The sequence below is a fragment of the Girardinichthys multiradiatus genome, chromosome 24 (assembly GCF_021462225.1).
Source record: "Girardinichthys multiradiatus isolate DD_20200921_A chromosome 24, DD_fGirMul_XY1, whole genome shotgun sequence".
Taxonomy (NCBI): Eukaryota; Metazoa; Chordata; class Actinopteri; order Cyprinodontiformes; family Goodeidae; genus Girardinichthys; species Girardinichthys multiradiatus.
The window spans coordinates 23,642,723-23,667,092 of NC_061816.1; the positions used below are offsets into that span (position 1 = coordinate 23,642,723).

A 24,370-nucleotide genomic window follows, 5' to 3' on the forward strand; every position below is an offset into this window, starting at 1 on the left:
AAGAGGGTAAGACACAGAAAGAAATTTCTGAACGAATAGGTTGTTCCCAGAGTGCTGTATCAAGGCACCTCAGTGGGAAGTCTGTGGGAAGGAAAAGGTGTGGCAGAAAACGCTGCACAACTAGAAGAGGTGACCGGACCCTGAGGAAGATTGTGGAGAAGGGCCGATTCCAGACCTTGGGGGACCTGCGGAAGCAGTGGACTGAGTCTGGAATAGAAACATCCAGAGCCACCGTGCAGGAAATGGGCTACAGGTGCCGCATTCCCCAGGTCAAGCCACTTTTGAACCAGCAACAGCGGCAGAAGCGCCTGACCTGGGCTACAGAGAAGCAGCACTGGACTGTTGCTCAGTGGTCGAAAGTACTTTTTTCAGATGAAAGCAAATTCTGCATGTCATTCGGAAATCAAGGTGCCAGAGTCTGGAGGAAGACTGGGGAGAAGGAAATGCCAAAATGCCAGAAGTTCAGTGTCAAGTACCCACAGTCAGTGATGCTCTGGGGTGCCTTGTCAGCTGCTGGTGCTGGTCCACTGTGTTTTATCAAGGGCAGGGTCAATGCAGCTAGCTATCAGGAGATTTTGGAGCACTTCATGCTTCCATCTGCTGAAAAGCTTTATGGAGATGAAGATTTCATTTTTCAGCACAACCTGGCACCTGCTCACAGTGCCAAAACCACTGGTAAATGGTTTACTGACCATGGTATCACTGTGCTCAATTGGCCTGCCAACTCTCCTGACCTGAACCCCATAGAGAATCTGTGGGATATTGTGAAGAGAACGTTGAGAGACTCAAGACCCAACACTCTGGAAGAGCTAAAGGCCGCTATCGAAGCATCCTGGGCCTCCATAAGACCTCAGCAGTGCCACAGGCTGATTGCCTCCATGCCACGCCGCATTGAAGCAGTCATTTATGCAAAAGGATTCCTGACCAAGTATTGAGTGCATAACTGTACATGATTATTTGAAGGTTGACGTTTTTTGTATTAAAAACGCTTTTCTTTTATTGGTCGGATGAAATATGCTAATTTTGTGAGATAGGAATTTTGGGTTTTCATGAGCTGTATGCCAAAATCATCCGTATTAAGACAATAAAAGACCTGAAATATTTCAGTTAGTGTGCAATGAATCTAAAATATATGAATGTTAAATTTTCATCATGACATTATGGAAAATAATGAACTTTATCACAATATGCTAATATTTTGAGAAGGACTTGTATTACATGCCGATATACTGCCTATGTACAAAATGTAAGGGTAATTTATCAGTCATGGAAAAAGTACATTCTTTTAATTCATCAGGTCATAATGTTAACCTTTCATTAGTCAGTGTGGCTTTATTAGTCTCTCACATTCAAAATGAATTTTGGGACACTTTTCCTTGTACAACATTGCTTCATTACTTGCATGAGCCAATTTTAGCCAGTCTGGAAGCTGTTGGACTGATGCCCACTCAGTGACTGCTAATGCTCCGACCCTGTGGGTGCAAAACAAACCCATGTCATCAGTCCTCCACCACCGTGCTTGACAGTTGGTTGTGTTGAGGCTGTGTTTTGTCTTTTTCCAAACATGCTTTTTTGTAATATGGCCAAACATCTATACTTGGTCTCCTCTATCCAAAGGGCATCAAACAGTAAACTGCTTCTACAGATGTGTGCTGATGACTCTGGCTGCCACATTCCTTTTCAAATCTTATGAAACAAGTAAGAGTAAACTGAGTTTTTTATTTTGGTTTAATCTGTGTTTCAGAAGTAATGACAGTGTACAAACTGTTGTGTTTGTGTGCAGTTCATGCTAAATATAAATAATTCTAAAGGATAATAAAAACTTTAAGATGAACCTTTCCTGACAGTAGAATTCAACAGGATGTGTTTACTTTTTACCATGCTGGTAGATTTAGGTTGTAAGCTGATGTCCTGTAACATAGTGGAAACCTTCAGTTGCTGTTCCACCTCTGCATGTTTCACTGTCACCACATTACATGACTGGTAAAGAAGACAATAGCAGTGTGATTATTCAGGCTGTGACTCATTGGGTCACTATTAAAGCTGATCTAGATGTCGCTTTGCTTCCCCATTGTGTTTCCCTGCATTCACGGCTGTCCTGCACTTTTTGAAAAGCTGCCTAAGCCGACTAATATTCCCAAATCCCAGTCACGTTGACTCCTGACCTCGACTCTGGGCCATAGCAGCACCTGGTCTTCTCTGCATGCTGCAGGATCTCAATAGAAACACATTGGTTTTTATTACACATAGAGTTGCATGCAGAAGTGTAGCTTCTAGCATCAGGGAGTCCAGCTAATGACACGGCATTCCACTGCAGCAATTTTTCAAATAAACATTTGTGTGCATAGCTTTGCATTTCTCATACGTTTTTCTCTAATCCATGCATGCTCATATATTTACACACTTATACCATGTGATATATTGGAATAACGTCAAGGTAAAAAGAAGGTAAACCCTATTTTATTTGGAGTATTTGTAAATATTTAGAGGTTCTGTTTCAAATTTACAGGTATACATGCACCTACATAAGTATCTAAAAAAACAGTCAGTCATTTTCTATACTGCTTCTTCCATAGTGGGTCGCGGGGAAGCTGGTGCCTATCTCCAGCAGGCGAGGTACACCCTGGACGGGTCGCCAGTCCATCGGAGGGCAACACACAAACAACCATGCACACACTCATTCACACACCTAAGGGCAATTTAGAGAGCCCAATTAACATAACAGACATGTCTTTGGACTGTGGAGAACTGTGGGAGGAAGCCGGAGTATCTGGAGAGAACCAACGCATGCACGGGGAGAACATGCAAACTCCATGCAGACAGACCCCCTGCCGGGGGTCAAGCCCAGGACCTTCTTGAATCAAGGCAACAGTGCTACCAACTGCACCACCGTGCAGCCTCTGAACAGACAGTGCTGTCATTTTACTTGACTATTGACTTCTGGTTAGTGATTATAATTGAGTGCAGTTTGTAGTTTCTATTTGCAGCATAAAATCACCACCACCACTCCCACAGTGAAACCAGTTAGACGTCAACTTGGTCAGAGATGGTGCCAAGCAAGAAAGAAGCCCCTGCTTCAAAATAAGCTACTTCAGGTCTAATGGAAAGGTGCTGCAGTCTACAAGGGTGGGTCAAATGCCTTCTGAGGAAAAGGTTTATATTCAAATGGAAGAACGATTGCGCTGTTTGGTCAGAGTGCTGTCAAACATGGTGGTGGCAGCATTATACTTAGGGGATACACAGTGGATGGAACAACGAAAAAGGAGGATTAAATCCAAATTCCTTAACTCCAACTCAAATCAGCAGCTATATAGTCTAAACTCGGACACAGTTGGGCATTCCAGCTGTGGGAACCAAACTGGTTAAGTACTGGATATATCTGTGTGTGTTATAGAGAGAACACATAAAACAGTTTTATATACAGGTCCTTCTCAAAATATTAGCATATTGTGAAAAAATTCATGATTTTCCATAATGTCATGATGAAAATTTAAAATTCATATATTTTAGATTCATTGCACACTAACTGAAATATTTCAGGTCTTTTATTGTTTTAATACAGATGATTTTGGCATACAGCTCATGAAAACCCAAAATTCCTATCTCACAAAATTAGCATATCATTAAAAGGGTTTCTAAACGAGCTATGAACCTAATCATCTGAATCAACGAGTTAACTCTAAACACCTGCAAAAGATTCCTGAGGCCTTTAAAACTCCCAGCCTGGTTCATCACTCAAAACCCCAATCATGGGTAAGACTGCCGACCTGACTGCTGTCCAGAAGGCCACTATTGACACCCTCAAGCAAGAGGGTAAGACACAGAAAGAAATTTCTGAACGAATAGGCTGTTCCCAGAGTGCTGTATCAAGGCACCTCAGTGGGAAGTCTGTGGGAAGGAAAAAGTGTGGCAGAAAACGCTGCACAACGAGAAGAGGTGACCGGACCCTGAGGAAGATTGTGGAGAAGGGCCGATTCCAGACCTTGGGGGACCTGCGGAAGCAGTGGACTGAGTCTGGAGTAGAAACATCCAGAGCCACCGTGCACAGGCGTGGGCAGGAAATGGGCTACAGGTGCCGCATTCCCCAGGTCAAGCCACTTTTGAACCAGAAACAGCGGCAGAAGCGCCTGACCTGGGCTACAGAGAAGCAGCACTGGACTGTTGCTCAGTGGTCCAAAGTACTTTTTTCGGATGAAAGCAAATTCTGCATGTCATTCGGAAATCAAGGTGCCAGAGTCTGGAGGAAGACTGGGGAGAAGGAAATGCCAAAATGCCAGAAGTCCAGTGTCAAGTACCCACAGTCAGTGATGCTCTGGGGTGCCTTGTCAGCTGCTGGTGTTGGTCCACTGTGTTTTATCAAGGGCAGGGTCAATGCAGCTAGCTATCAGGAGATTTTGGAGCACTTCATGCTTCCATCTGCTGAAAAGCTTTATGGAGATGAAGATTTCATTTTTCAGCACGACCTGGCACCTGCTCACAGTGCCAAAACCACTGGTAAATGGTTTACTGACCATGGTATCACTGTGCTCAATTGGCCTGCCAACTCTCCTGACCTGAACCTCATAGAGAATCTGTGGGATATTGTGAAGAGAACGTTGAGAGACTCAAGACCCAACACTCTGGATGAGCTAAAGGCCGCTATCGAAGCATCCTGGGCCTCCATAAGACCTCAGCAGTGCCACAGGCTGATTGCCTCCATGCCACGCCGCATTGAAGCAGTCATTTATGCAAAAGGATTCCCGACCAAGTATTGAGTGCATAACTGTACATGATTATTTGAAGGTTGACGTTTTTTGTATTAAAAACACTTTTCTTTTATTGGTCGGATGAAATATGCTAATTTTATGAGATATGAATTTTGGGTTTTCATGAGCTGTATGCCAAAATCATCCGTATTAAGACAATAAAAGACCTGAAATATTTCAGTTAGTGTGCAATGGATCTAAAATATATGAATGTTATATTTTCATCATGACATTATGGAAAATAATGAACTTTATCACAATATGCTAATATTTTGAGAAGGACCTGTATAGCTGAATAAACTGAAGATGTGCACTACAAGTCAAAGGATTGGACAATTGTATAAGTATTCCACCCAGGAGAAGAGATGACTTAAAAGAATAATTTCAAGCTGAAACATAACATCATAGTAACGCCCATGATGACTGCATGTAAATATCTGATCACAACTGTAAACAGTCACTACAGATATATGACTTTGATTATAGCAGGAGCTTAGCAGGAGCTTTTAGCTAATAAAATGTTGTTTAAACTTATCTTTCCAAAACTATATTTGACTTTGATTTTATAAATGAAATCAGAAGTACATACATCCAAACCGATGGTCAGATCATGGTACATGACAGTAATGAACTGGCCAATATAAGGTTTAACAAGTCTATGTAGAAAAAACACCATATCATAACAATTTAAAGAGAGAGGAGAAAAGTTTGAAAGATGAAAGCGTATCTGACCTGTTGGATGTTCATTCCTAAATCCTGGTCGCTGATCATGTGGATCTGCTGCTGTCTGTCTGCATTGTGGACCGCACGGATAAAAGGCAGCAACATTGGAAAGCAGAGTCACCCCTCCTACCCTCACCTTCTTCTTCTCTCTGGCTTCAGTAACAAAGCAGATATGTGGTGTTCAGTTGTCTGTTGCACTTAATGCAAGTTATCTAGAAATGTGTTTAGATTTACAAAATAAATAAATTCTGATATACATTGCAAAGGAATGCCCAGTTTGCTGTTATTGAAAATGACTAAAAATAATTCAGTGTGCAGTTTGAAAGGTTTTGTCCCAATTTGTTTCAGTTGTTTCTATACCGACTCATTAAACCTGTGTATAACGGTGGCCTGACTGCTCTCATTCCACATGATCAGCGTTGTAGGGGTACTATGAGCTTGTGAGGACCACCTAACCCTATTCCTTCCATCCAGAGCCGAACTCCTGCACACCATGAGCCACCATATTTTTTGTCACATCTCAGGTTACTAAGATCTGCTCATCAAATTTCGATGAGCTTAGTTTTCTCAGCAGGGCTGAGGGCATGGCAGCATGGGAACATAAGTTCCTGCTGACTGGATCCACATACTCTTTGGAGTCATTACATACATTACTCACACAGTTCACACCTCACAAACACACACACACACACACACACACACACACACACACACACACACACACAGATGCACTCACAGGTTAATTTCAATCAGACAGAATTCTCGTTGCTTGCTTCAGCCATGCTCCCTGCTAAGGTTGAGAGGCATTAATAATCCACAGCTTCAGCTCAGTTTCACACATCAGATTACACACACTGAGCCAAGACTAAAGTGGACAGATCTCCCGCATTATAATCTTAAATGGACCAAGCAGGCACATTTAGTTTAGGTCAAAATACATATTTTACTGTTATGCTGATGATAGTTTTGTTTATCCATAAATCCTGATTAATTTAATCAGTTAGGTAGACTACATGGTGACTTTCTGCTTTTAAATTCAGACAAGACAGAAGTTATCGACTTTGGACCAGAGTCTTTGAAAATGAAACTGCTTAGTCAGTCACTTAATCTAGGTGGCATTAAATTGACCTCCAGTAATAAAGTAGAAAACCTTGATGTTAGCTTAGACTAGGAAATGTCATTTGAATCCCATATTAAACAGGTTTCTAGAATTCCCTCCAGAATATTGCCAAAATTAGAAATATCCTATCCAGGAGTGACGCTGAAAAACTTGGCTGAGCTGCTGCTGTTAATGTTCACCTTTTACAGATGATGCACTTGGCCCTGTCTTTCAGTGTTTAACCCTGTTTCTCTTCTACACATAGCTATTAGCTCACCTTTTACTATGACTAACTGTTTGTGCTCTCTTTCATACTCTAGACTTGAAAAACAGCTCAGAGTTTTTTGCCTAAGTTGTCTTTCTCTCCTAGATAAAGCCACTGAAGGAACTACTACTGCCTTTGATGTTTTACTTTTCTTTTACATAGAAAGTACGGTTTAATCAGTGCTTCTGTGTGTGTTTTATTTTGTGCATGTATGCTCTGTCTTTTCAAAGCCCCTGTCAGCCAAAGAGATGGCTTTTCAAGCTGAGCCAGGTTCTGCTGGGGGTGTCTTCCTTTTTAAAGTGGTATTCCCTTTCAACTGACACTACATACATGCTCAGTGTGAGGGATTGCTGCAAAGTTGACACAATGCAAGTGACTGCCCACTGTCGCTACATGCTCATCCAGAGGGAATGCTGCAAGTCACTGACTTTATGTAATCTGCTGGGTTTTCTTAGATAGAAAAGACATGAATTTTGGATGGCATTTGGATCTCAAGGAAATCCATTTAAAAAGATTTCCTGGAGGCTAAGACAATAACAATGGACTTGACTGAATCCCAATCAGATAATCCTGTCCTCTTTCACAAACTAAGCCAAACTGAAGAGCAGTGAAGCAGTCAAAGCAACCTCACAGGTTTAAGTAAGCTGATATGCCATTAAAATGTCTTCTGCTTCCTTTACTTTAACTGGGCAACATAAAATAATGGCTATTCAGAGCTTTAAAGTTTAGAAGGACACATGAATATGTTATGATCCATTCTAGCTCACGCTGTATGTTTCGGGTTCTTGTCCTGCTAGAAGGTGAACCTCAAGTCTTCTGAAGTCTCTAACAGGTTCTCTTCTATGATGGTCCTGGCTTTAGCCCCATTCATCTTCCTATCAGCTCTGAACAACTTCTCTGATCCTGATGAAAAAACTAATATTTCCACATCATGAAGATTTTCTCTATGTGTCATTCCAGAGGCAGTGTCATTTGGTTTAAAATGTATACTGCCATCTTGTGGCAGCGCATTGTATTACCATTAAATTGTCAATAAAACTGTAATTGAAAATCCTTGCTTGTTTTTCTTTCTTTTGCGGCCATCTTTCTATAAATTGGGACCCTTCTATTGCTGATGAATCAACATTGGCTAAGCTTGTCTCTCATTCTAATTCTAAAATTAGACATTTACCAAATCTGGTACTGATCTGAATCATGAAAGATTGATCGATACCAAGTGCAAATCAAATGCTACCCTTAACATAATAAATATTAATGCCATTTATGTGCATAAAAGTTGAATAGATTTAAAGTGAAGTAAAATAAGACTACATATCAGAATTATATGGTACACAGCAGTACTGTGAATAGGACCAAGGAGGACATGACCTTGCACATGTACAAGACATGTTGCCTACAGCAAGCCAAAACCATCAGACCTCCACCACCATGCTTGTTATGTTTGCTTTAAGTTTGAACCTAGTACAGGCAACAATTGCATACACAGTTTGAAAGTTTAACAGGTTCATTGAAAATGAATGTTGAAGTAATGGATCTTCTGGGTTCCTGGCAAAACTCCGATGGAACACTAAGGAGGAGAGGTAAGTAATTATTCTCTGGGAAGCAGTGAGGAAATTCACTGGGGAAATCTCAGCAGAATTCTTCCTTAGATCCAAGGAGTTGATTACCACACTGAGTGAGCTAACAATCTGGCATCTGCCTCTTTAAACTCCTCCTGATTAGTCCTGACAAGCTGCGGCTGCAGGGCCACACTTGCTAATCACACCCTGCACAGAAGAGGTGAGAGAGACACAGGAAACACACACCAACTTGCACACAGCTCTGTGGATGACAATGCTTGACAATTATGAGGTATATTCCTGTTAATATTTTAGTTTTTCATAATCTCATGGGTTTTGAGTTTCATCTCATTTCAGCTTTGTTTTTTTAGTTATTCTTTCACTATGATTTTATGTGTTTTATTTGCTTGAGATATTTTCATTTATTTTATTATGCGGCTGGCACAGTGAGTCCCAGTCTGTAGCCTCAAAGCAACCTTGCAGAGCTTCTTCAGCTTCCTGTGACCATCTTCTCAGGTTTTCTTTATTACAGGTTGACTCTGAACAAGGGGCTTATATTTCAGGCAGAGAAAAACAAGATTGTGATCTATCTGATTTGCCTAGAGGAGGTCTTGGCTTGGAGACGACTCCTTGACATTTTCATTAAAAAAAATCCAACGTTATGTTTTCTCTGGTAGAGTAGCTGACAAACTCTTGAAACATTGGAAGTGTAACAGTGAGTGAAGCATGGTTAAAATCACTATCTGTTGTACACAAACATTGCTAATCCACCTCATTTGCATTTGATGGTCCTCTTTAAATCTCTGTCTGCTCGTATGGTCAGAAAGCTTGGCAGAGAGACGCTGGAGTCGGGGATATGATCCTGCAGCCATGTCTCAGTGAAAAACATAATACTGCAATCCCGGTACTCTGGCTGGGTCCTTTGTAGGGCTTGGAGTTCATCCAACCTGTTCCCCAATGATCTCACATTGCCCATCATGATCGATGGAAGAGATGGTTTGAACTTCCTCCTTCTCTCTCTTCTCTTTGCTCCTGCTCTGCATCTTCGGCACCTCCTTTTCAACTCATCAGGGATTTAGGGTTGTAGTTAGGTAGGTATTATTTGAGCTTCAGAGGTATTAATCAGCTGCTCCTTGTTGTAAAAAATACCTTGTTGCTATGGTTATGCATCATTACAAATGTTCAATAGTAAAAATGTTTTAGCAGAAATCCTTCCTGCTTCACAGCATCCAATACCATAGAATAATTGTCAAAAATAAATATATTTTTTGGAGGGTTTCCAAAAAACTCTTGATATTTAACATCTATATTGATGGGTTTGCAGTAGGAACAGGTTCAGCTGTTCGCTTAAATTAATAAAACCAATATTTACACGCTTGGTGATGCTTGTTGCACTTTAATAAGTTGCTTTAAAAATGCAGAACTTTGAAGAAAAATCAACAAACACATAAATCAGCGCCACTTGGCTTTCAAATTGTGTTGCAGCAGGTAAGGACATTGTGAGGAGTTAGAGTGAGCAACTTCAAAGACGTCAGCACACTAGTTAGAAAAAAAGGGTTTTCATTTATTTTAATAACAGCTGTGGTACAAGCACCCCCTCTCCCACCCCAACACAGCTTCATCTGGGGTTTATGCACTCAGTGAGATCAATGCCTCACCTGCTGTTGTTAGATGAATTATGCTTTGCATGTGTGACTGTGCAGCTCAGCCCAACTGCTGATTTTAGTTTCCTTAGCTCACATTTAAAATGAAATGCATTTCAGGAATTCCACATAACCATTGCTGCAGTTCCCCAATATTCCTATGGGAATCCATGATCTGCATTTACCACGTGATGTACTAGGTGCTGTGCACATTGTTTCGCTAACCCATCCCTAACCCAAATGAACATTATAGGTGGGGATCCACTTCTCCTCCTCTGTGTATTAAATATGCCGCAGAGCTCCGAGAACACACAGAACCATGGCTGTGATCAACAGCACTCCACCAATGAGTCCAGCCCGAATCCATGGGAAAGTCTCAAGCTGGAAATCATTCCATGTTGGATCCAGGTTTTCTGCAGGGGGGCGGGGTTTAATAAAAGAAGGAAAAAGGTCATGATCTTTCTCCATCCCTAACTCTAGTATTAATTCAGAAGGTGTGTAGCAACTGACCATTATCTGAAAATGTTTCTTTCTCCTTAAAGTCATCAGTCTGCTTTGAGTTGGTGAGATCTTTAGAAAGCAGATTCTGTTCATCTGGAAGCACAGTGCAGAAACAATCACAAAACATTCAGTTTCCAGAGTAAAGGAAAGATGATGACCAGGAATGAAACAAGAACATTCAACTAAAAAGAGAGACCATACAAGATACTGACTTCAAAAATTGAGATAAGGTGAGATTTTAAAAACATTTTAGTTATTTTGGTTGCTAAATATATATTATTATTTAGCCATCTGCATAATTGTCTGACCTACAAGACTGATACTACAAAGGTTTTGCTGATATTTTTATTCTACCTTGGGTCAGCTGAGTGGACTCTTCCAGAAGAATTGGTAGAAACTCAGTGGGAAATCCAGTGGCTTCAACACCATTCACATCATCTGAAAGAAGCGTCACCACCTCATGGGATGTCCTGATCTGTTCTTCTACAGTGGACGTCTCATCATGCTCCATAACTGCGGGGAAAAAAACAACAATTTGTGTTTTGACTCATAATTCCCAAACTTATCTATGTTCCTGGGTTATTTTTTGGTGTTTTTATTGACACAAAAGCAGGTGCTGGTATATCACAAAGCATTTAAATGGCTTTTTCATGTTCACTCACTGATCACTGTGGGATACTCACCTTTCATTGCCTCAGTGGACAGTTCCAAATAAACTGCAAGACGATCAGTAGGTGTTTCAGTAGTTTCAGCAGCAATTGCCTCTTCTTCCCAGAATGTAACAGGGCTCATCCAGTCATCTGCACTAGACTCCTCCAGATCCATGACTATTTCAGAAGGGTGAAATCTTTTTACTTTTGTTTCTTGTGAACAAACAATAATCTGCCCTGGTGATAATCAGCTCTGCCTTTATAAAGGAATGAAGATTACCATCAGAAATGACTCTTTTCATCACAGTTAGTGTGTAACTTTCTGGTATTCCAAGTTTAGGAGGGTCAGACTCCCTAAAAATAAAAAAAAAGTTGGAAATGATGATCCTTTTTATCATTTTATAATGTTTTATGTCAATAATCTTAACACAATGTCCCATTAGAACAGCAGTGAAAGAAAACATTACTGTGGAAAAAAGAACTAAAACAATGACGAAGTTGACAATCTGCTGTATCATCTGGATCTGCTGCCAGTAGAAGTGAGGTTGACAGGTAAACACATGGCAATGAATAAATTGGTTGCATGAATGAATTCTCTCAATAAACACCACTGACACAAATGGATCTACAACAATATTGTATGTAATGCTTTTATCTTGGGCTCTGTCCGATGTGGTAGACCCCAGCCTCTAGAGCTCTGTGCCTGTTTCTGTGCTCCCAGGACTAGTTTCTCTGTACTCTCTTTCAGTCCAGCCTTCACAAGCTGTTGGTGGGACTTTCCTCATTGTGCGGAGGAATGTTACTGATCAGTTGTTGGGTGAGATAGCTCCTTTCTGGGGTCCATTCACTCTAGGGGGGGGGGGGTCCTATCAGTTATCAGCTGGTTCAACTGTGTTGCGAGGTATTCATGGAGTGCTGTCAGTTTCTTTAGTCAGTTATTATTGATCATATCCAGGCCTGGTGTGGCCCAGTTCTTCATCCTTGAGACTCTTTCTTGGATGGCTGCCTCTGTGATGTATACCGAGTCTTGACTTGTGAGGTATCTGTAGTTACTATACAAGTGCAGGCCATCAACCACTTACCTTAGAGATGCATGTATAACTAAATACAACAAACCCCTCACCACAGAAAGATGAGCTGATGAAACCTACCCAGTTGTATACCAACACTGGTACTTCCCACTGTCACTCACAGTGGGTCTCAAATAAAGATGAAACTCTTCTTCATTAAATCTGCTTGGTACAAGAAACTCTCCTTCCATTGCAGCACTGGAAGTCTTAAAGTGGAAACGAAAGACTGATTACACAACAGAATACATATGATGTGGTGTCAAAGAAGTTTAGAAACATCTTCAGCAAATACCAATGCAGTCATTCCAAAAAGAAAAGCAGATGTATATTTAGTTGGATTTAAAGTCTATGTACAAAAGCAGAGTCACCCAAACAAAATGCTTTCTACTATTCAGATCTTTACTTAAGTTTCAGGCTATACTATAATGTGCCTCCAAAATTGTTTTGATTGAAACTGTTGTTGGGTAATGGTTTGGTTAGCTTATGATCTTTCACTTATTTGCCTCAGTGTGTGTGTGGAAGTTTCTGTCAGATGAAAAAAGTAAACAAGCATGAGCTGCCATTTGGAGTGTATCATACAAGATCGTGTGAATAGAGATGTTTGCCATTCCTTGTCCAAAACAAACTCCGGAGTGGTTCTCTCTGGGGTTTAATGAAGCATGTTAGGTCCACATTTGCATCGTCAAGTGCGGTGATGGATTGGTTGACATTGGGCTCTGGTGTGAGAAGCCGAAACAAAAGACAAGAGCCAGGTCAGCACATGGAAAGAAAATACAATGATTATGTCATTAGAATTTATCTTGAAAAAGTCCAATATTGTTTTTATTTCAGAAAGCAAATCTCATATATTATATGTAGATTTATGACACATGAAGCCATTGTTCCTTCTAAATTGGATGTTTATAACTTACAGATAATGAAAAGCCAAAAGTCTGTCTTAGAAAGTTGGAATATTGCAGGAGATCAATCAAAAATGATATTTTAAACAGAAGTGTCAGATTTCAGAAAAGTATGTTCATTTCTATGCACCTAATACCCCAAATCATCACTGACAGTGGAAACTTCACACTGGACTTCAAGCAACATCTTCCTCCAGACTTTGGGAACATGGTAACTAAATGAAATGCAAAGTTTACTGTAGTCTGACAAGGCTTTGGACCACTGAATACTGATCAAGTACTTTTTCTAGTTAGAGATGCTTCTAAAGTTGTCTCCAGCTCAGCAGGGCCTTGACATGAGGAATGCAAAATTTTTAGCCCATGTGTGGGATTTGTCTGTGTGTAGAAGCTCTTGATGCACTCCAGCCTAAGTCCACTTCTTGTGTTATCCATGTTGTGGGTGTACCTTTTCCTACCACACTTTTTCCTTCCACTCAACTTTCTCTGAATACAGTATTTAATGTCAGTCAGTCATTTTCTATACCGCTTCTTCCATAGTGGGTCACGCGGAAGCTAGTGCCTATCTCCAGCAGTCTATGGGCAGGAGGCGGGGTACACCCTGGACAGGTCGCCAGTCCATCGCAGGGCAACACACAAAGAACCGTGCACACACTCATTCACACACCTAAGGGCAATTTAGAGAGCCCAATTAACCTAACAGGCATGTCTTTGCACTGTGGGAGGAACTCGGAGTACCCGGTGAGAACCCACGCATGCATGGGGAGAACATGCAAACTCCATGCAGAAAGGCCCCTGGCCAGGAGTCGAACCCAGGACCTTCTTTGCTGCAAGGCAACAGTGCTACCAACTGTGCCAAATGTCTGTAAGCCATATATAATCAAAATTACAAGAATAAAGGTATGACATATTTAATTTTGTTAGTAATGAATCTATATAAGCAAAACTCATATAGATTCATTACTATATATATATAGTAATGAATCTATATGAGTTTTGCTTTCTGAAATGAGTGGAAACGAGTGAACCTTTTCAAGTTATTCTAATGTTTTGAGCTGTACTTGTACAAGAAACAACTCTTGTAAATTAACCTGAAAAAAAAACCTTCATCATACATAATTAGAGTTGGATCAGGTGACTGCTAGGGATAAACGTTTTACAGACATTTTCAAATGTGATTTAAAAAGATAAATAAAAAAATATTCACATTCCATCCACTTCACAATGATTCACTACTTTATAGGCCCCTCGTCGTCGTCGTCTTCCGCTTTACCTGGGACCGGGTCGCGGGGGCAGCAGACTCAGCAGAGACACCCAGGCATCCCTCTCCCCAGACACCTCCTCCAGGGAAACCCAAGGCCAGCCGAGAGACATAGTCCCTCCAGCATGTCCTGGGCCGTCCCCTGGGCCTCCTCCCGGTGGGACATGCCTGGAACACCTCCTGAGGAAGGCGTCCAAGAGGCATCCGGTATAGTTGCCCGAGCCACCTCAACTGGATTCTCTCGATGTGGAGGAGCAGCGGCTCTACTCTGAGCCCCTCCCGGATGGCCGAGCTCCTCACCCTATCAATAAGGGAGTCCCAGGCCACCCTACAGAGGAAGCTCATTTCAGTCGCTTGTATCTGGGATCTTGTTCTTTCGGTCATGACCCAAAGTTCATGGCCATAGGTGAGGGTAGGAACGTAGACGGACCGGTAAATCGAGAGCTTCGTTCAACGGACTGGCACAGCGCCCCCATTACTGTTGCAGCTGCACCGATCCATCTGTCGATCTCCCGCTCCATTCTTCCCTCACTCGTGAACAAGACTCCGAGATACTTGAACTCCTCCACTTGAGGCAGGAACTCCCCTCCAACCTGAAGAGGACGAGCCACCTTTTTCCGGTCGAGAACCATGGCCTCGGACTTTGAGGAGCTGATCCTCATCCCAGCCGCTTGACCCTCAGCTGCGAACCGCCCCAGCACATGCTGTAGGTCTTGGCTAGAGGGGGCCAGCAGGACCACGTCATCTGCAAAAAGAAGAGATGAAATCCACTGGTCCCCAAAGAAATCCTGTCCATAAAAGTTATGAACAGGACCGGTGACAAAGGGCAGCCCAACATGCACCGGGAACAGGTCCGACTTTATATAAAATTGGCTGGAATTTGTGTTTGTAATGTGGCAAAATGTTGAAGCAGGTGCTCTATATCAGAGCATAACCATCTACAGTGCAGTGTTCTATGGTACTTTAATTCTCAAGTGGTGCATGAGTCACTACCATGTTGTGCTAGAAGATCAAAAAGATCTAAAAAACATCTGCATCACTGCACTGCTGTTGTTATTTACCTATAATAAGAAAATATATCATTTTCATTACATCATCCAACTCACCTTTGACTGAGAGCCAGACAGTTGATATGGATTTTACTTCTTGCCAGATGCACTCATACATATCAGCATCTTTGAACTTTGTTTTTCTCAGGACCACAGACCAGTTCCCCTCCTCTATCTGTTCCTCTGAAGGTAGCTGTATCCGTCCCTGGAAGATATAATAAGCAATACTTGGTCAAATTTGTCTCCACATGTTTGTTTACATATATGACTGTATATAGCTAATTTTAGTTGCTAATTTTTTAATGGATGGTTTAAAAATATCTGCTTCCAGAAAGCTACAGTGGCTATATTGTTCACACCCTTGTTAAAATACTAGTTTTGGTGTGGGAAAATATTAGGCCACAATGAATAATTTCAAAACTGTGCATGGTAATGAGCCATTCATTTGATTCAGACGAGTTGGAACAGTGATGCATCTAAAAGCTGCAGGACAGAAGCTCTGGAGGACTGGCTTTGGAGACCCACAGTATAGACGTGCCCCCTAGTGGTCCAATAGGTGTAGGCAGAAATATTTAAAATATTGCAGCGGCTGCAAGCATTTAGAAAGTCAATCTTCATTAGCACAAACAGCATCTGCATAATGTAGAATGGAATTAGGTAATGTATCAGATTTAGCTTTATTAGCCAAGATTGTGGGTAAAAGCAAGGAATTCAACGTTGGCTTCATCTGCTCACAGTGTACAGACATTATGTCAGTCAATCAGTCATTTTCTACCGCTTCTTCCATAGTTCCATTCCCAGGGAAGCTGGTGCCTATTTCCAGCAGTCTATGGACGGAAGGCGGGATCCACCCTGGACAGGTCGCCAGTCCATCGCAGGGCCAGACATTGTGTATAATATAAATATAAAAACTTAGAAGAAATAAAATAAATTATAAAGGGAACAATATGTGCATGTACTTGTATACGCACCCAATTTATAATTCATATCTCAGAGCTGCTACAGATTTTTACACAAATCCAAAAATCTGTGACAGCCTGGCTTAACTGGTGATCAAACTGCACACGCTACATTATCAGATGCTCAAGCATTGTTTACCTAAGGGAGCACGAAAATGTGAGAGCATCTGTGACAACATGAAAGCTGGAGCAAAATTGGACCCTGCAACATTAGCAACAATGACTGGCTGAAAAATAAAAAAAAAGAAAGTCCTGGACCTAGTCAAAGCCTGGATCTTAATCTCACTGAGATGCTATGGGGTGACTTGAAACAGACTGAACAAGCAACAAACCCCTCAAACATCTCCCAGCTGGAAGCAAGGATTGGGACAAACTATCCTCAGATTGATGGTAGATAGAGACCAGAAGCAGCTCATTAAGGTGTTTCTAACAGAGTGGGTAACACTTGCAGGAAGTGGGGTGTCCTAACGTTTCCTCAGTTAGAAGACAAATTATTGTTGACGTGTTTTATTTACCCCTCCCTGAACAGCCACCTTAACGTGGTGGAGGGGTTTGAGTGCTCGAATGATCCTAGAGGCTATGTTGTCTGGGGCTTAAATGCCCCTTGTAGGGTCTCCCATGGCAAACAGGCTGATGAGTCAGACAAAGACACCCTCATGAGAACAATTTCACCAAGGCACGTGACGTTGCCTGGTACGGCAGAGCCGGGGTCCCACCAGGGAGCCAGGCCCGGGGTCGGGCTCGTTGGAGAGCGTCTGGTGGCTGGGTTGCTCCTCCCGGGATCCGGCCGGCCAAACCCAAACAAGAGACGCAAGGCCATCCCCCAGTGGGCCCACCATCTGCAGGGGGAACCATGAGGGACCGGTGCAAAGAGAATTGGGCGGCAGACGAAGGTGGAGACCTCGGCGGCCTAATCCCCGGATGCTTAAGCTGGCTCTAGGGATGTGGAATGTCACCTCACTGGGGGGGAAGGAGCCTGAGCTTGTGCGGGAGGTCGAGAGATATCAACTAGAAATAGTCGGGCTCGCCTCCACTCACAGCATAGGTTCTGGAACCCATTTCCTCTAGAGGGGCTGGACTCTCTTGTACTCTGGAGTGGCCCACGGGGAGAGGCGGAGGGATGGGGTGGGACAGTCACGGATTGTCCATAATGAACACCATGTTCAAGCATAAGGGTGTCCATTAGTGCACTTGGCACCAGGACATCCTAGACAGGAGGTCGATGATCGACTTTGCTGTCATGTCATCAGACCTTTGGCCGCATCTTTTGGACACTTGGGTGAAGAGAGGGGCTGAGCTGTCCACTGATCACCACCTGGTGGTGAGTTGGATCCGCTGGAAGAGGAGAAAGCTGGACAGACTTGGCAGGCCTAAGCGCATAGTAAGGGTCTGCTGGGAACGTCTGGCACCTCGACCAGGGATGTATTCAACTCCCACCTCCGGGAGAGCTTTGACCAGATTCCGCGGGATGTTGGAGACATAGAGTCCGAGTGGACCATGTTCTCCGCATCTATTGTCGATGCTGCTGACCGTAGCTGCGGCTGTAAGGTCTGCGGTCCCTGTTGCAGCTGCAATCCCCGAACCCAGTGGTGGACACCGGCAGTAAGGGATGCTGTCAAGCTGAAGAAGGAGTCCTATCGGCTTGTGGGACTCCTGAGGCGGCTGACGGATACCGTGAGGCCAAACGTGCTGCGGCCCGGGTTGTGGCAGAGGCAAAAGCTCGGGCCTGGGAAGAGCCTGGGATGAAGATCAGCTCCTCCACGTCTGAGGGCACGGTTCTTGACCAGAAAAGGGTGGCTTGTCATCTTCAGGTTGGAGGGGAGTTCCTGCCTCAAGTGGAGGAGTTAAAGTATCTCTGGGTCTTGTTCACGTGTGAGGGAAGAATGGAGCGGGAGATCGACAGACGGATCGGTGCAGCTGCCGCAGTAATGGGGGCGCTGTTCCGGTCTGTTGTGGTGAAGAGCCGAAAAGTGAAGCTCTCGATTTACATCTCCACATCGAGAGGAGCCAGTTGAGTTGGCTCGGGCAACTATAACGGATGCCTCCTGGATGCCGTCTTCAGGAGGTGTTCCAGGCACGTCCCACCAGGAGGAGGCCCAGGGGACGGCCCAGGACGCGTTGGAGGGACTATGTCTCTAGGTTGGCCTGGGAACACCTTGGGCTTCCCAGGACGAGCTGGAGGAGGTGTCTGGGGAGAGGGAAGTCTGGGTGTCTCTGCTGAGTCTGCTGCCCCCGCGACCCGGTTCCGGATAAAGCGGAAGATGAGTACGAGTATGAGTGTTTTGTTCATTTAGTAAAACAAGGTTCATATATGGTGTTTATCTAAAATTAAACCATTTCATTTCCAAAGATAAATACAAAATTATTATTATTATTGTTGAACCTGCTTCAAGGTTAAGGTTATACATTTAAGCCCAAAATGATTCATTGCCTCGTTGGATTTAGATTTAAAGCAATCTTTTCTGGTGATCCAGGTCACCACCAAAATTTAATGGATCATAAGAACACAGACAGATGTGTCTGTCCATCTGTCTGTGTTCTTATGATCCATTAAATTTTGGTGGTGACCTGGATCACCAGAAAAGACTCAACACACCCTCCTTGAGGTAATCGTTTAAATACCAGAGGAAACATGCAGAAAGCTACTCAGCAGTTAGAAGAAGAGTTTGATTGGTGTAATGCTAATTAAAATAGTTACATTTTCTACTGATTATTGAGAATAGTACAATTGTCAGCATGCTATTTAAAAAAAACTGTAAATAAACACAGATGAATATTTTTTTATCATACTGCTTTTGTTTTGTCTTAATATATTTTGAGAGATGTCTCTTGTTTCCTAACAGAAACAGGCTTGTTTGTGGAATGAAACAAATTTTACATCAAAATCTTCCTGGGGTTTGAGTTGCTTTGGCTTTAACTGTAGCCAGGCTTCTGTTGGATATACCTTCCCAATTTTCTCTCTTACTTAGGAATTCAGTGTTTTTCAGTGTCTGCCTGCTCTGGGCAAAAGCCTGACGACACTTATTCTGAAAGAGGGTCTTCCTGTTGAAAGGAACCTATCACAAAAGACACTGAGCATGATAACATTTTAAAATTTAATATAAGAGAAGATTCAAGTGTTAAATTAAAAGTAATAAATGCTTATTTGATTAGAATTTATTTAACTTGATTGTAATGCATTGCTATATAAGTAAGTCTGAAATGGACTTAATTTCTGAATCTGCTTATATTGGAGTGGATTTGTTTTTGACTCGATTTTTGTGTTTTTTTTTCCTAGCACTAAATTTCTAGAATGTTAACTGATACAATTAATTACTTATAACTAAATGGTGATAATGAAATTTGGTATATGATCACTTCAGTTATGTTATTGAATCACTCTATACATGTGGCTCTTTCCTTAAAGAGACTAAATATATTTCCATAAGTAGCAAACTCTCATATTTAATCAAGGCCGAACAAAATCAACTAGAAATAAACATAAACCTTTCCTGACCTTAAAACGTTCTGAGACTCGTGGCTTGCCTTCTCGTAGAGTTACTACATCCTCTCCTCTGAGCTCCCAGTGCACCGCCCCCTCCGCTTCTTTTAAGACTGAGCCATCACAGCGCAATACAGCAGGCTGCCCATAGTCCACCTGCATCTGTGAAACATAAAAGGCTGGACAAAAGCCACGAAAAGACAAGGGGAGAGGGACTTACAAATTTGAATGAATGTTGAGTATGAAGTTGAACAACTACAATCAGGTTTGTTTCCATTTTAAGATGAACTTTCCATGTTTTGTACATATTCGCCCTCCTGATCTACTTCAGTTTCATTATCAAAAACATGAGCTGCCTCTATTTTTATGGTAATCAACAACATATTTTAGAATAGTTTATTGAGAAATACTGGAAATAAATATAAATGTGGAGAAAGACACACAAATTCTAAAAACCTAAAAACATAGATAGTAATCTTTTAGGGATGAAGATATTTGAGATGAAAAGCCATAACATTTGTTAAAATTGTTAGCAAAAATTTAAATCAAACAAGAAAACAAACACAGATCGGTGCGGCTGCCACAGTAATGGGGGCGCTGTGCCGGTCCGTTGTGGTGAAGAGAGAGCTGAGCCGAAAAGCAAAGCTCTCAATTTACTGGTCCGTCTACGTTCCTACCCTCACCTATGGCCATGAACTTTGGGTCATGACCGAAAGAACGAGATCCCGGATACAAGCGGCTGAAATGAGCTTCCTCCGTAGGGTGGCCGGGCACTCCCTTAGAGATAGGGTGAGGAGCTCGGCCATCCGGGAGGGGCTCGGAGTAGAGCCGCTGCTCCTCCACATCGAGAGGAGCCAGTTGAGGTGGCTCGGGCATCTATACCGGATGCCTCCTGGACGCCTTCCTTGGGAGGTTTTCCAGACACGTCCCACTGGGAGGAGGCCCAGGGGACGGCCCAGGACATGCTGGAGGGACTATGTCTCTCGGCTGGCCTGGGAACGCCTTGGGCTCCCCCCTGGAGGAACTGGAGGAGGTGTCTGGAGAGAGGGACGTCTGCCACAGGGATGTCTCTGTTGAGTCTGCTGCCCCCGCGACCCGGTCCCGGATAAGCGGAAGACGACGAACGAACGAACGAAGAAAACATACATAAATAATAAGTACCTATCCAATTAAACTGAAAGCCAAACTGGGAAACTATGAATGAGAATTACTGTGCTGAGCTGCAAGCAGCCTGGTGAGCAACAAGTTTTATGTAATGGCATTACAGAATTTAATCATACATTGTTTAGTGACAGTAAAATACATTAATAAATGAGTTACTTATGAACATATTCGAAAGTACAACTTTGTTACATCTAATTACCTTGTGTAAAAAGTAAATCTGTGTGTTTAATAAAATGTTAAACAATTTTACATGTATTTACATTTTTAGCTGTCTAGACTGGTGCTGCTGGTACGTAGCACACTCAGTGTGCTACACAGCCCCACCTCTTATACTAAATTGTGATTTATGATGGAAACAAATACAGGATGTGAAGTCAGAACACCAGTATGTTCAAAGACTTTAAACTCTTTATACCTTTTCTAACTAACTAAAGACAGTGTTTATTTTCTCAGGGTCAACCAGCACAGGCTACAAGTGTTATAAGACCTTAAAAAATGGAGGATTCCTATGTTGGGAAAAATGTTAAAATAGAACTTGAATAGATTGATATTAGGAAGCGTAGGCCAAAACTGCATCACTCCCCAGAAAGACCTGCAGCCCAAAGTATGTGGAAAAATGTTAGAGTGAACATGTAAGTATCATACTGAGAGAGAATGATCAAATATGAATGTATAGGTAAAAAAATTTTATATTGCATAACAGTGCAATTTTTTGCCAGTCATTTTAAAAAGTAAAATAGGAGATTTCATAGAGATTAATTCCACATAGAGTAAAATATTTCAAGCTTTTATTTAATGTAATTTTGATTATCTGCAAACCCAAAATACAGTGTCTCAGAAAATTAGAATATCACATTAGACCACTCAAAAAAGGAGGTTTTAAACACAAATGTCAGGCTTCTGAAATATACCCATTGCTGTGCATTCAATAATTGGTTGCCTCATGCAAGAGGAGGCATGGGGTTCTGCCTGGGGCACTGCGTAGGTGTAATGGAAGCCCAGGTTGCTTTGATAGGAGCTTTCAGGTCATCTGCCTTGTTGGGTCTGTTGTCTCTCATCCTCCTCTTGACAACAGCCCATAGAGTTTCTAAGGGGTATAGGTCAAGGGAGTTTGATCAAGAACAGGAACATCATGGTCATTGAACCAGGTTTTGATACCTTTGGCAGTGTAGGCCAGTACTAAGTCCTGCTGGAAAATAAAATCAGCAGCTCTACACAGATTCTCAGGAGAGCATGAAGTGCTCTAGAATTTCCTGGTGGATGGCTGCATTGACTGTGGACTTCAGGAAACACAGTGGACCAACAACAGCAGATGACATGGTACCCCAAACCATCACTGACTGTGGAAACTTCACACTGGACTTGAAGCAACGTGGATTCTGTTCCTCTCCACTCTTCCTCCAGATTCTGGGACCTTGATTTCCAAATGAAATGCAGAATTTACTTTCATCTGAAAAAAGGACTTTGGACCATTGAGCCTCAGTCCAGTTCCTTTTCTCCTTAGCCCAGGTGTTGCTTCTGGTTCAGCAGTGGCTTGACATGAGGAAAATGACGTTTGTAGCCAGTGTCTAGTATTATGCAAGAAATGAGCCAGTCCTTTGAAGGACTTGTTAAAAGTCACAACATCCACCCTACAATGAGCCACGAATCCCATTTCCACATGTAACTTAGCAAGTTTAATTTACAGCGCCCTCTGCCTGTCTGCTACTTCACCTGCCTCTTGGCTGCAGGCCTTCAGAGCAGCAGTACTTATGACAAATACTAACGTGTTGGAAACTATTTAAAGGTAACTAAATGTAATTAGTTTCATAAAGTTGTTGAAATGCTTACACTACTATTCCATTTTATGTGGCATAACTTGGAACCTTAACCTGTTACATTTTCAAAGGAACCTAGCAAACACAGGATGAACAATGGGAAAGTGGTGTGAAATGTACCTGAGATTACTCAAAGTGATGGTAGTACTGTAAACAAATGTTACTGAACATAATGAGACATGTTCTCATCATGAAAGTCAAGCTGCAGTCGATAGCTCCTATAGTCTAAAGTTAAAAGAACAATGGCTGTTGGGATGTAGTTTGTGTTCCAGGTCATCATCAGCTAACTGACACATGCCGGGGTGGGGGTGGGGGGTTCGTTCTTGTACAACAGTACTCTAGAGATGTACTGTTGCAACCTAACCTGTAGAGCATATCTGGTGTGGCAGACATCCTATCACACCTGCTGGATCTCATTTGGAGAACAGAAGGTAGTTGGGCAAACAGGCAGGTGTGAAGCTATGCCTGAGAAAACTTTCTTGCCCTGTTTCTCCTGCCTGACATTATCCCGGCCACAGTAAGGTCTCTGAGGAACAACATGGATGAGCTATAGCAGGATATTCGTCTCTGTAAGGATTTTAGAGAATGTTGCATTTGAACTTTCAAGGAAACGTAGCTTACTGGGCAAGACTGGGACTCTGACCTATTTTTGCAATAAAGCAGACATTAATTATCATAATATTATAGATTATTAATGTAGGATTAAACAACAGGAAACATTATGAATGACAGTCTCACCAATGCAGAACATTCTCTGATGAGAACAGACTCAGATATGTTTGAGAAAAATGACATCTTAAAAGACAAATAGACTTTTTCCTCTTATAAAGAAATCATGATATGAAAATATTAAAACATTTTTCATGATCTGAGACAATTCAATGTGAGGAGAAAACAGATTCACATCACTGTACTTCTGTTTTTTTTTCCAATAAAACAGACATTAAATATCATATTATTATCGATTATTAATGAAGGATTTCAATAGGTAATGTTATGAATGACAGTCTCACCGATGCAGAACATTCCTTGATGAAGACACAGCAACGCCACCAAACCACAGAGTTTAAACATCTTGTTCTCCTGCAGTGCTGATTAAAACACAACAGTCTGGTTCAGCATGTGGTGAATCATCAGAGATAGAACAATAGGTTTATTAATTCAAAACATCACCATGAATTCAATAAAAGCTGTCCTCATTAGTTTGCTTTTATAGTTGAATGCAGTGATATTAATTTGCCTTGCAGACTCTATTCTCCCTGTAAAAGATTTTCTGTTAACATCATATTCTTCTGGGATGTTCAGGGTTAACTGTAGGTTGATAACACTGTACCTGTTATCATTGCACAAAATAATAATAACAAAAATGAATAGCCTCAAACAAACCTGCTCTTACCAGGAAAAGGCTGCATGAAGAGAAAAGGGAATCCTTCAGAGCTGAGGTGTTCCCTTCAGCGTTCATATGTTTTAAATAACACCAGCTGCTTC

General features: G+C 42.0%; 1 protein-coding gene across 3 annotated transcripts; it reads right to left on the reverse strand.

Moving 5' to 3' along the window:
* Positions 1 to 9,771: 9,771 nt before the first annotated feature.
* LOC124861672 lies at positions 9,772 to 24,359 on the reverse strand. Of its 3 annotated transcripts, XM_047355570.1 has the most exons (12): positions 24,279 to 24,321; positions 24,056 to 24,141; positions 23,896 to 23,973; positions 19,917 to 20,080; positions 15,519 to 15,666; positions 12,835 to 12,971; positions 12,337 to 12,461; positions 11,466 to 11,539; positions 11,219 to 11,362; positions 10,890 to 11,048; positions 10,545 to 10,628; positions 9,772 to 10,447 (listed from the first exon to the last, which is right to left on the reverse strand). In XM_047355570.1, the coding sequence occupies exons 3-12, from the start codon at positions 23,954 to 23,956 to the stop codon at positions 10,317 to 10,319; spliced, it is 1,227 nt and encodes a 408-aa protein (XP_047211526.1). In that variant the 5' UTR covers positions 23,957 to 23,973; positions 24,056 to 24,141; positions 24,279 to 24,321; the 3' UTR covers positions 9,772 to 10,316. The 3 variants fall into 3 exon arrangements, with proteins under 3 accessions (XP_047211526.1, XP_047211524.1, XP_047211525.1); XM_047355568.1 differs by lacking the exon at positions 24,056 to 24,141 and having other exon boundaries at positions 24,269 to 24,359; XM_047355569.1 differs by lacking the exon at positions 24,056 to 24,141 and having other exon boundaries at positions 24,279 to 24,358.
* Positions 24,360 to 24,370: the final 11 nt, after the last annotated feature.

Coding starts and splice junctions, on each gene's coding strand:
- LOC124861672 (XM_047355568.1), bottom strand. CDS start 24,344: ATGAACGCTGAAGGGAACACCTCAGCTCTGAAGGATTCCCTTTTCTCT. Junction 11,363..11,465: donor GAAAAGAGTCATTTCTGATG/GTAATCTTCATT, acceptor CTTCTGAAATAG/TCATGGATCTGGAGGAGTCT. Junction 11,049..11,218: donor GTCCACTGAGGCAATGAAAG/GTGAGTATCCCA, acceptor TTTTCCCCGCAG/TTATGGAGCATGATGAGACG.